The 12,925-nt window shown below is 47.5% G+C and overlaps 1 protein-coding gene across 1 annotated transcript in view; it reads left to right on the top strand.

The window, feature by feature from the left end:
- The window catches only part of Prkce (protein kinase C epsilon), a 514,828-nt gene extending 506,573 nt beyond the window's left edge, over window positions 1–8,255 (top strand). Inside the window, exon 15 of the mRNA XM_050146031.1 lies at window positions 6,661–8,255. Within this exon, the coding sequence (XP_050001988.1) occupies window positions 6,661–6,807 (147 nt within the window). The 3' untranslated portion in view covers window positions 6,808–8,255. The remainder of the gene's footprint in view (window positions 1–6,660) is intronic.
- Window positions 8,256–12,925: the final 4,670 nt, after the last annotated feature.

Here is a 12,925-nt window from a genome sequence, read left to right as displayed (position 1 = left end):
GACATCAGAGGGCAATTTTCAGAAGTTGGTCCTTTCTTCCACCATGCACGTCCCAGAGATCCAGCTCAGGTATTCAGGTTTGGCAGGAGATACCTTTACCCTCTGAATCAGCTTAGCGACCCGGAGCTGAGTGTTCTTAAAGCAAGAATCTAAAAAGTTCCATTACTTCACTTGGGGATGCTTAGAGAAAGAATGGTAAATCCCGTCTGACTGGTGGGGAAGTGCTCTAAGTGTGTGTATTCCCAGTTCCCCCTCCCGGATGAGTGTTATAGAAATGAATGCTTAGCCGGGCGGAGGTGGCACACACCTCTGATCCCAGCACTCGGAGACAGGGGCAGGCCGTCTCTGAATTGAAGGCCACCATGATCTACAAAGAGAGCTCCAGGACAGCAGAGCCACATAGAGAAACTCTGTATCAAAAATAACTAAATAACTAATGAAATAATTAAATAAGGAGGATTGTGTTTAGAGAAGTTTCTAACTTGAGAGTTAACTTGAAATTCTGTCCCAGCCCTCATTTTAGCTAGTCAGCACTCCAGAATAAAACCCTCCTTATTCCATTTAATTTTACATACCAGCATGTGTGTGCGCCTCTTTCCATATGCTCTATTGATGAGCATGTGTTTGCAATGAGCATGCATGTCAAAAGTCCCAGTTAGTAGATGCTGAGAAAGCACCTTCCTGATTGGAATTCTTGTTTCTTGTTTTGGATCATTCTATGAAGGGGGAAAAGTAAAACTTAGAATATTGACATTTTACAGTGGAAGAGTTGTTTAAATGAAATAAAATTATTTCTAGCTCATAAACATGAAGTATCTATCTCCTGTCACCTCCTTTGCAGTGGATACCTCTAGGACTATCGAAGAGGAAGGTGACCCATATGACACATTAGAAGAGTCAAATGCAAGAGGCTAACCTGTGGGGACCTGGGAAGACAGGGAGTCAGGAAATGCTGGTGTTGAGGGAGACAAGAGAAGCCTAACAGGAGGCCATACATAGGCATCCTGTACCCCTGTTTTCAGCCACAGCTGTAAGGCGTGGTTTCCTGAACTCTACCACTGTGCGATCTTGTCTCTGTCCCTCACACCAAGCAGAAGAGCCTGAGAGGGACCAGCGAGACAGACACTTGAGGGCCAGTCCCATGACACAGACCATAAGAGTACAGTCATCAACTAATCTGGCCGTCAGATCAGGACAGAGGCAGATGTCACAGAGACAAACAGTACAGCTCCTCCACGAGCTGGCATTAGGAGCTCAGTGTATGAGAGCTATGAGAGAATCGCCCTTGCCAGGCAAAAAGTAACCAGAACCCACCTCGGTGCTGGCTGGGGTCTACCATGCTACCCAGAGGGCCTCCTGGCCTGAAGGATAAGTTGGGTCCCTGGGGCTTTGTTTCTTGGGTGGAGTCTCTCAGATGTGGGAAGCTATGAAGCTGCTTTCCCCAAATTCTTCCTCTATCCCCCACTGTGGATGCTGGAAACATGCCTCTTCCTTGGAGCCAGGTTTGCATCTCCTGAGCCTAAGCTTCCATTGCTGAAGAAATGCCAGAGGAAGCAGGAATTGTTTTCCTCTGATGCTGACCTCTAACATACATACCCAACACCTCATCTTAGAACTCGAGGCCCTAAACGCTTCTGTCTTGATGGAATTTCCCCAAACCCCATCTGGTTACTGTTCCTATCTTGTAGCAGCAATTAGAGAGCTAACTTTGCCTGGGGCACTAGGACAAGAGAGCCCATCAGTTAGGCCTAACTCCCACTCATAGGCCCCTGGGGCTCGGGCCTTGTCTGGACTGTCCAACTGCAGACTCCTCGTGAGTCAGACATTATCCCGCCCCTCTCCCGCCTCCACTTCCCCATCAGACAAACCCCTCTGGCAGAATGGCAGCCATTGGCCCTGAATCCAGGTCACTTTGCTGCTTTAGACACAGCAGCAGTAAGAGATGCTCATTCGTTTCTTCCAGCAGACGCCTGTAGACGTCAATCACAGGCATTGTACTGAGGGTGGAACGGTGAGCTCAAGCCCATCCCAGCTTGTATAGGGCTCGCAGAGAGGCCCATGGTGTGCAAGAATGGAGAAGTGGTGGACATCCACTCACAAGGGTCCTCTCAGACCACTCACAGTGGACAAGCAAGGCTTTCTGAGGGAAGGGCATTCACACTGAGATAGAAAAGAGAAACAGAGAAGGACTACAGGCTGGGAAGAGAGGGTGTACTCCAGGCAGAAGGTGAGCTGTGCAAAGCACAGGGACATGAAGACGCCCTGTGAGTGTGGAGCCTCGTACGGGTCAGCAGTGCCCAGTAGTGCTGGCAGAGCACACTGTTCCAACTACACACACAGGCACAGGATCCTAAAGCCTTAAAAGTGAGCAGGCATCGGAATTTGGGACTTGGTTCTCAGAATCACCAGGTACTGTAGAAGAATCTCGATCAGTAAATAAAGTGCTGGGTCATTCAGGAAGGCCCCAAGGTAGCACTGGCTTAGGATTTGGAGCCATAGAGAGAGATGCAGGGTTGTCCCCTAGCTTCCAAGATGCTCCTCAGTGGCATGGACACAATTGAGAGCTGTGTGTTGTGAGCACACGGTGCCCACCGCCATCAGGTGCTCACCTAATACACCTGGCAGCCTGTAGGGTATTGCCACCTCCACAGTTTCACAGACAGAAAAACAGTGCCCACAGAGCTTAACATCAGTGTCCTGTAAGCAGGGAAAGACAATATCGGAGACAGCGGTCTTCGTGTTTCTCCGTGCATCCTCCCTGAGTGTGGCCCAGAGGCTGTGAGAAAGGCCGTAGAGGAGGAAGGTCTGCAGAGTCAGAATGATGTTCCATGTGTCCAGCGACACGTGTTAGGCTATGCAGTATGAGCACTGGAAAGGCATGTGGACTGACCAGTAACGTCCGAGTTTGAACTGTGCAGTTGAGTCTTGGGTGTACTGTGAAGAAAGCAGAAGTATTGGAAAGAAAAAATTAGTGAACAAAGGAGACCATCTCAGCCCTTTCTGATTGGGGGTCCTATGCTGCCTATGCAGCGATAGAGGGAGAGAGGCTTTGTAAAAATGTCCCAAGCCTCCCGTCCCCAACAGTCAGGAATTGCATCCTGTGGGGCTATTATCTATTTAAATTGGAAATGGGTAACTAACATGCACTTACAATATCTCTCAGGGTAATAGGGCCAGGAGCCAAGCTGTGCAAGGAGCTGTGGCCCGTTGTCTGTAGAGGCCAGCGGGAGTGGCATCCTCTGGCATGGGGATGTGACTCTATGGTAGAACGCCTGGCTGCCATGTACGAACATGGCTTTGATGCCCAGCAGTATTCCTAGATGACCTGTCGGAGGGGAAAATGGGATGCTCTCTTGAATGCACTCAGATGATTCTGGGATTCCCTTGAGAAATGACTAGACGACTCTCCAGGCTAGCTCATGGAAGAATCAAGTCTAGATGTAGCAGCTGAGCCTGGTTCTTGAAACACAGAACCAGCGAGCTGTGAAGCATGGACACACTGTGGACTCTCACTCCACTGCTGTGCCCAGCTGACCTCAAGGAAGCAAGCCAGTGCCTATGAGTAATGAGCACTAATCCGTCACTAATGACTGACTGATGAGATGCGAGCCATTAAGTAAACAAAGGCAGCTAATGCCGAAGAGCCTATGGGTTTTCTGAGGCTCCTTCTATGCACCCTGCCCTCTTTGGTGGCTAGTTGATGGGTGGACCAGGACAGACGTTTCCCTGCCCTGGAATTTCAGCTCATCTTTAGCTCTGTTCCAAATGGATCCTTCCTCCCTCCCGCCCTACCCTGTGGATCTTACCTCCTCCTCCGGGAGCCTTTCACTCTGGCCACTAGAGGATGTGCCACTTGGGTGCCCTTTGGACAATGCCTGCTACTTTATAAGTCGTTGCTACCTCTCTATCCCCCCCACCCCGAAGTCCCTCTGGCCATCCTTCACTGAGCACAGCCCTCCCCATCCTTTTGCTCTGTGACCCCTCCCTCCTTTCACAGAGACTCCCCAGAACAACTGCTGCCATGTTCTTCCCCAGTCACCATCGCCCCACAGCCGGCTTACATCACCCTAGGAACCAACTTTGTTGTCCCTCTCTGAAGCAGCTCTTTGCTCAGGTCCTCTCTTTCCTCTGGCTCGGACACCCCAGAAGGAGAAGAGCTAATCCTGCCCCAGGCCAACCTTCCTGTCAGAGAAGAGCACACTACATCAGAGATCCCCTCCAAAGGGACCACAGCCATACCCAGCCACAGATCCTGTTTCTGAACATTTATTCTCTTCTCGTGGTTTACACTGTCTTCTTTCACGGTGTCTGCCCCGAACTCTGTAACTCACAGACGAGTAGCTCGTCCCTGCTCCTTCTTGTCCATCATCCTGTCTAATCTGGGTCATTGGGCTGGCTCCTCTGCCAGCCTCCTCTATTCCCTCTCACTGCGATTTCCAGTTATCTTCCTGTTTGTCTGTGCCAGGCCCTTCTGACTTAAAAAAAAAAACTATTGGGTTCTTATAAAAACATGTCTCCTGGTTGGACTTGGCCCTTGTCTTGTACATCATCCCCTTTCTACAGGGTTCACATCTCCTTAAGTTCTTCTGGGGGAGGAGGCATCATACTGAGACCTGGATAGGAGTCTGGCTCTTTCCCAGTAGGGTAACCGCAGCCAAGCCACCAAACCTCTCTGAGTCACAGTTGCCTCTGCTAGAAAACTGGAATCAAAGTGCTTGCCTGGTCCAAGGATCGAATGAGCGAATGAATATGAAGATGCCTTCAGAAGCTCTGGAGCGCTACCTCCCAACTCCCCTGTAAAATTTTCCTCTTGGGAAACTTTGAAGACATTATTCAGGTGGTCGGGATGGAAAGTTTCATGTTGAGTTTGAGGAAGTCTAGCCTAAGCAAAATGGACCAGGTTTCTTTCTTCTAAAGTTTCTCAGAGATTTGAATTTGTTCACACTCATGGTGACTGTCCAAAAACAGACACAACAGGTAGCTTTGACTCAAACACAGACTACGTTTTAACCTTTAAGGTTACGGGTTTCCATTGAGGGCAGCAGATTTCCTTATTAATAATCCTTTAAATGGTGACTCTAACGTTTCTATGAGGTGTATCTCGTCATCTAGGCCACTAACTACCAGTTAACCAGGGTCTAAAAAGACACTGTTTGGAGGGCCTCCAGCCTTTCCACTGGACCCCACACTGTGCTCAGTTCTATAGGCTTGGCATTGAAGGTCTCTGTGGCCAGACTCCAGCCTTACCTTCTGACCATCCCTCACTGGGCTCTGGCCCAGGCAGCTCGGAAAACCCCCTGTTCTGTTGTATGTTGTATGTTGTATGTTCTTGACCCCTGCTTTATCCCACCTTCCTCTCATCTATACCACCGCATTCTAAACCATTCTTCAGGTCCTAGCCAAATCCCGACTTCTCTGAGGAAGTTCTTCGTAGCTAAAACAGCACATCCCAAACAAGCACGCTGGCTCTTTTACTCAGGTGTAAGCCCTTAAAGGTGGGGGTATTGTTGACACTTCCTGATCCTCTCCCCAAACCAGAATAAATATGTGGGTGTGTTGATGGCTTCCCTCTACCCAAGCCCTAGAAACCAGGAACCACATAGATTTCCTCTAGAAACTTGAATGTCTAGTGGGCATGTGCTTCTGAGCTGGGGAATAAGTCATCGTAGGTTTTCTGACTTAATTCAGTAGATTCTTATTTATTGCGGCAGAGCTGCCATCAACCTAAAGTTGACCAAGAGAAGGAAGGCCCTTATGGTCTAGAGCAGTGGTTCTCGACCTTCCTAATATTGCAACCCTTTAATACATTTTCTCATGTGGTGGTGACCCCAACCATAAAATTATATGCTGTTACTTCATAACTGTTAATTTTGTCACTGCTGTTATGAATGCTAATGTAGATAGCTGTGTTTTCTGATGGTCCTAGGTGATCCTATAAAAGGGGCATTCCACCCTCTCTAAGGGTCTCAACCCACAGGTTGAGAACCACTAGTATAGACAAAAGTATGGAAACACTGTAAGCAATGTTGAGTCAACATTGTAATAATGACCAAGCCATGGGACCATAAAGTCAGGTAATGATGAGGGCGGACGGGAGTCAAAGAAGGCATCCCCCTGTCCTACTGGTGACCCATCCTTCTCCTCAGAGAGGTCGTATGAAGCAGATACGGCAAGGCTATCAGGTCTGTCTCTGTGGAAAACATGGGAGACTTTGGGCAGATGGATTTAAGTTTGTCCCCTGGGTACAACAAGGACTGTCTTCAAGGAGATGGACACTTACAGTGATGCTAAAAGGTGATAAGAGATAGCAGCTGTGCTTCCCAGTCTATGCAAACACACACGCACACACAGACGCACACGCACACACATACCCACACTGCACACTCAGCCCGCGGGAATCCCACTTCCCTGCTTTTCCATCATACTCACGCACCCTCTTCCTTCTCACCTTAACTCATTCTTGCTCTCCTCCTCTTCACCTCTGGGTCCTGGGGCCATCCATTATTGCCTCATTGGAATAGCCCTGTATCTGCTCCCAGTAGCTAGAGGCTCGTGTTGGCGAGAGGCTGGTCACCTGGATGCCCAGTCTCCCTGCAGGGGAGAGGGGCCTCAGGAAGGACGTCAAGCCTCAACTCAGCACCTTCTCTTTTCTCTCCACAGAAAACCAAAAGAGACGTCAATAACTTTGACCAGGACTTTACCCGGGAAGAGCCGGTCCTTACGCTTGTGGACGAAGCGATAGTGAAGCAGATCAACCAGGAGGAATTCAGAGGCTTCTCCTACTTTGGCGAAGACCTGATGCCCTGAGAGAGAAGCTGCCTCAGGTGGATTAGCTGACGCTGCAAGGAGGGTGCTGAGAGAATTCCACGTCGCAGAGGCTCGGAAGGTCTCGAACTGTTCCTCCTCCCCAGAGCCCCAGACCCATGTCCACTCTATTTATTACAATCCCTCACCCCAGGCCATGTCCTTCCCTACCCTCCCAGTGACCAGAAGGCACTCTTGGGGTCTAGACTCGACCAGAAACACACGATTTGAATTGTATCGCTCTGTGGGTAGCTGTGTGCAGTGCGGGAATTGGATTGTCCGTCCGTCTGCAACCCTGAAGCAATTCAGTTTTTTTTATTACAAAGGAAAACAAAGAAAGAAAGCCAACACCAGGACTCTGGCTCTGCCGCTGGATATGGAACCCTGACTCTCCTCTCCTCTCATCCCTCCTCCTCCCCAGCCTGTCATCCCTACCCTCCTACCTAGGAGGAGACTGGTGTTTCTTCCCTGTAAGGGCAGGTGCCCCCAAGGCACGCCCTTGCTGGGAGGAGCCCGGGGATGCTCAGGCAGGCCAGCTGTGTCAGTTCACTCTGGAATTGCACAATCCTGCTTGCTTTGGTTCTAGCTTTTTTTGAGCATGCCAAAGTTGTGTACATTTGTATCTCCTGGAAGAAATTATTTTGAGTTTGAACACTTTAACATTTAAAAAAAAAAAAAAAAAAAACAAACCTGTTACCAAGTTCACTTTCTAATTGGCCAAAAGATAGACATCCCAGTGTGAATGCAGGTAGATATTAAAGGGCTAACGCACAGTGAGAATCCAGTCGTCCAAAGTTTATTATTAGTGCTTTAGTGACACATGAGGGCTATGCAAAGGCAGCAAGGGAAACTCTGGCTGATCATCGTGAGAATTCCCCCTGAGCACAGAGGCCGCCAGAGCAACAACCGAGACCCTGAGCTTCCAGAAAAGCTCAACTCCCAAATTCTTGCTCCGGTTCCCCACCCCCCCCCCCAAGTTCCCAGCATAAACTCTATCTTCTGTGCACTTCTACAAAATGGCAGTACCACTGTGTTGTGGTTTGGAACATTCGGTGTGTAAAGTGCAGTCTCTGCGTGGGAATGCGAGGAAGGAAGCTCAGCCTGGGTCAGGCAGAAGGCGTCGGGAGACTGAAGAACAAATGGTTTGAAGACCGACAGGGTAGCGGGATGTGGCCAGAGTTTTGGTGGCACGCAATGGCAATTCACATGGACTCTACTTAATGGACTGATATTACCTCCCATAGATAATGCTGACAGTGTTAGTCTCTGACTCCCAAGGGTTCTCTGTGGCTTTGTGTATATGTTCCCTGAAGGTCATTTGATTACCTATTGTATTGAACTGATTTAGCAGGGAATGGAATCCATTCCAACTGTTGCACGTGGATTTCCCAACTGCCCCTAAATATATATACTTGTGAGTGGCAAAGTGGCACTAATGAAGTTTTTTGCTTTTTTTTTTTTTTTTTTTTTTTTTTTTTTTTTTTTTTTTTTTTTTTTTTTTTTTTTTTGTATATAGTGTTTGCTGCAAGGCCTGTGGAATTAACTCATTGAATCTAGAGGTATCAACTGCTGCATGCTCAGGCATATTATACAACTGTAGTCGATGAAAGAATAGCTATAATAATGTCCAGGTGCAATCCTCTTATCAGCTACCGGTTCAAGTTACTGAGAGAGAGGTATGTGTCTTTCTAGGGAGGGCTGGGGCCCCTTGTATTTGTTTATTTCCTTTTGGGTTAAAGATGTAACCATATGATGAGCTATACTAAATTCACACGGTTCTCCTGTGCTCCGTCACGCCCTGATGTAGATGGCAGACGGAGAGGAATGTTCTCCATAGTGGTTGCCAAGCTTGGACAGTGACTATTTTGGGCCCATACTAAATGTGTCCCTATTTGCATCTGGCTGAGCACAGCCTTTCTTACTGATAATGACCTTCAGTTCTCTTCTGCTATTTTTTTTTTTTAATGAAAAACTCAGGTGTAACTGTGATCTGTTCTTATGATGATTGCAAATATTAAATACTATGCTGTATCAATCTGTATGTTTGGCATACCAGGGAAGTGATGAAGAACATTAGGTTAATTTAATTTATCTTCAGTGACTTGACATACTGGGGGAAGACTATCTTTTGGAGTGGATAACAAGCACAGAAACATCTTCATGGTGGTATCATCTCATTGTTTAGAAAAACATGATAATACGCCCATCATACTCAGATATCATATAATCTCTCTCTCTTTCTCTTTTCCCCTCTCTCCTCTCTCTTTGTCCTCAGCTTCCTTTACTATCATGAATGTTGGACAGCCAAGACCAATACCAAGTGGCTGCTTTCCAGGGCTTGGTGGTATTCACATGACAGTGGGGGCTAGGCCCTTCTTCCCAGCCAACTGGCACTGTTACTGGGAAATCAAACAATACATTCCACCAGCAAGCAGTAAGCAGTCAGTGCCCTGGCTCCTTTTCGGTGCCCATAGCCGGCTGGCTAGGATACCTCTGGCCAATGCTGTTCTCACACAGGCAGATTTGAATCCAATGAAGATCCGCACTGGTGTGAGTTCCTTGGACGGGTACTGAGTCTTTTCAGCAAGAGCTTAGGCACAAGGAATGGGACGCAGTGGTGGAACTCTGGGCCCTGTGCTCGGGCTCCAGTGCCGCCGAGTTGAGGATAGCCACACTGATCCATTTCTGCCAGGTTCCTATCTTTTCAACTCTCACTCTCTTTCTTTTAGAAAAAATAAACTGCAAAAAAAAAAAAATGCCAAAAGCCTACATGAAGGATAGTATCTCCTCCATTCCTCTCATCGATGGACTTTGTGAAGTAGAAACATATTTTTTTCCTCCAACAGTGAAAACACAGTTCATTCTTGCTTTAAAAATAAAAGAAGGCTTAAAAATTACCTCTTTTTAAATGATGTGCAAAATAATTCTGGCTAATAGAAAATGTATTCAATTTTAGGGGTTTTATTTTGTATTGTGAAGCTTTCTTTGTACACTTTTTTTTTCCTTTCTGGATGTGATTTTAATCTCTTGCCATCCATTAGTGTAACTTCATTGTAAACATTATTGTGCCAAATGTACTGTACTCAAAAGATGTGAATGTGTATTGTTCCAGAACGTAATAAATATGATGACGTTAAATCTTACTTCTCTGTCCCAGCTAGATGTCTCCCTCCTTTTGCTGTTTGTATGCTAGAGACCAAAGCTCCTGGGGTTGGCTGCCCCTCGGCTGTTAGGGCTGATGTGGCTGTGCCGTTCATACAGCTGAGGCCCAACTAGTGGCACAAGGCCGGACTAGGAACAACTCCGGGAAGAAATGTTGGTTCATGAGTTAACATAAAGGACATAAAAGATAAAAGAAGGATGATATTGGCAGTAAGTAGATGAGCAAAGATACTTAAAACAAGTCTCCACATTAAAAACAAAAGTTGGACCTGATGGTCCCATGCTAGAAAAGCTGGGCCAAGACCCTATCTCAAAATATAAAATAGCTTTGCCACTTGAAAGGTTTCCAAGGATTCTCTGATTATCCTCCCCCCCCCCCCAGCAATATGGCTTCCCTGCCTAGAGTTATGAACAAGGATCTTCAGACCCACACCAAGAAGAAGGGCGTGTTTATTATGTATTTCCTCTCTGATTCCACCATAAACAAGACCCTAGGTCCAATGTCTAGGACGACAACAACAAAGTTCAGGAGATTAGAGAAAGCTCAAGTACAGGAAGGCAGAGGCCTTCAGCGTTCCAGGAGAGTACATGTTAATCAGCCATGAGGATGACCAATCAGAAGTGAGCAAAGATGAGGATGACCAATCAGAAGGGAGCGGAGAATGAGTGGGTGATGGTGACCCTCAGTAGAGCTTCAGATCTGGACCTGAGTGTGCTCTTTCAGTGTTTCTTCCCTGAGAATAAAATGATCCAAGGACTCTGGGTGATTGACAACATCTGGTAACATACTTTTAAAGAATTACTGCTAATAATATTTTAAAAAAAAAAAAAAAGCCAGTGATGGTACACTTTTAATCCCAGAATACAGGAGGCAGAGGCAGGTGGATCTGTGAATTTGAGGCCACAGAGCAAGTTCCAGGACAGCCAGGGCTACACAGAGAAGTCCTGTCTCAAAAAAAAAAAAAAAAAAGCCATTGGCTCAAGATGTTGTGCTCGTTAAATACAAACACCCTAGGGTCATCTGGGAGGAGGGGACCTTGACTGAGAACTGCCTGGTGCTGCCTGCTGCTGCTGCCGCTATTCCTTGGCCTTGCAGTACCCAGGTGTGATCACTTTCCTTTGTAAGTCACTCTTCAGAAGCAACATGGAGAATGGGCCAAGATGCCTTTGTGTCAAGGCTGGTCCCTGACATAGTGGCATGGTCACTGACACCTTTGTCCTTCTCTCCTGGGATGGCACCTGAGATGGGCCCTGTGCATCGCCTGGGTTTTCATGTAGAGTTGTTTGCTCTTGAGACAGGGTCTTGTGACACAGCTCTCGCTAGACAAAAACTATACCAGGCTGGCCTTGAACTCACAGAAATCTGCCTGCTTCGGCCTCTGAGAGCTGGGGTTAAAGGTGTGCACTACCACATCTAGCCAAAAAAAAAAAAAAAAAGAAAGAAAGAACTGGGCGGTGGCAGTGTACACCTTTAATCCCAGCACTTGGGAGCAGAGGCAGGCAGATCTCTGAGTTCGAGTCCAGCCTGGTCTACAGCGTGAGTTCCAGGTCAGTCAAGGCTACTGAATGAAAAAATGAAAAGGAAAGGACATGACTATTCCTAGGTCTGGTGGAGGAGAAAGTTTATTATAGGTATGTGGGAGAGTATAGCCAGAGGCAGGGATATCTGGGAAATTTCAGAGTGGACATAACCAGACCACACTGAGCTGGACCGTGTGGAAGTGGGGAGGGGAAGGAAGAAAAGGGAACCAGGTGCAACAGCCAGGAGGCCAAAGGTCCAAGAAAGGGAAGATAACCATAATGTCTGGATTACAGAGGGCAGAACCTCTGGGGGAAGGGCAGCCCAGCCCCTGGGTTGGAGAGTTCACCGTAAAGGGCGGGGATATACAAGCCATACCCAGTAACAGGTAGGGACTGAGGGATGCTGGGAGAACCCGGAGGCCAGGTCTGCTTTATGTTAAATAGGAACCCCAGCCATTTGTCCCAGTTTGAGATTTGGAGCTACCTGGTGAAATCCTGGTGGGGATGGGGGGGTTGTTTATTTTTGTGGAGGGGTGCATAAGCCAGGTGTATTAGTGGCACACACATAGAGGTTAGAGGTCAGAAGTCAAATATTTCCTTCTACCACATGGATCCCAGAGATTGAACGTAGGTTTTCTGTCTTGGCAACATGTCCCTTTACCCACGAGCCACTGTCTCTCTGGCCCTCTGTGTTGTCTTGACAAGAAATCCCAAGGTAAGACTCACAAGGTAGATTTAGGGAGTCAACACCAAACAAGACTTGGCCTCAGCTATTTCGCCTTAGGCCAGAGGTGACAATAGCCTCTTCCTGGCATCCTACCTCAAGATGAGCAGCTGGAAAGAGCAGGCTCTCTGCTAAGTGTCCCCTTGCAGTGCAGAAACAGTGTGAAGCCTTCCCATTTGTTCCCTCCTCCTGTTACTTCTTGAGCAACTGGAGTCCTCTTCCGTCTTTGCAGATGCCTTTATCTTCAAGTGTTTGCCTAGAGCACTTTAGGAGTTGGAGGTCTTCCGCAAGGCCTTTGATCCACTTTGAGTTGATTTCTTATCCAGAGTGAGAGATGGGGATCTGATTCCAGTTTCTCTTGCCCCATCTGTAAAATGGCAGTGAGCTAGAAGCCCAGCACACACAATGACTAGTGCCTTTGCTAAGGTTTCTCCTTGATAAGCATCCTCAATCCTCCATCATCATATAGCTAAGCAGGGGGTCAGGTGGGTTAGTGTATCTAGGGCAGCTGATCTTCACCTTCTGATTGGCTTTTCCCATCTCGGCCCATCCACTCTTTCACTGCCAGAGACCCTCTCTACCTTCCATCCATGCCAGGCCCTACCTCTAATGCAGGAAAGGAACAGAATGTGCGAGACAGGGGGTTTGGTCTTCTTGCAATCTGACCAGTCTAGGTGAGAAGCCTAAGGCAGACAAATAAGACAAAGAAATTCC

This window comes from Alexandromys fortis, unplaced genomic scaffold (genome assembly GCF_014885135.2).
Source record: "Alexandromys fortis isolate MF-2015 unplaced genomic scaffold, M_Fortis_MF-2015_v1.1 scaffold_42, whole genome shotgun sequence".
In the NCBI taxonomy this organism is placed as follows: Eukaryota; Metazoa; Chordata; class Mammalia; order Rodentia; family Cricetidae; genus Alexandromys; species Alexandromys fortis.
This window is presented reverse-complemented; position numbering and strand designations above follow the sequence as displayed.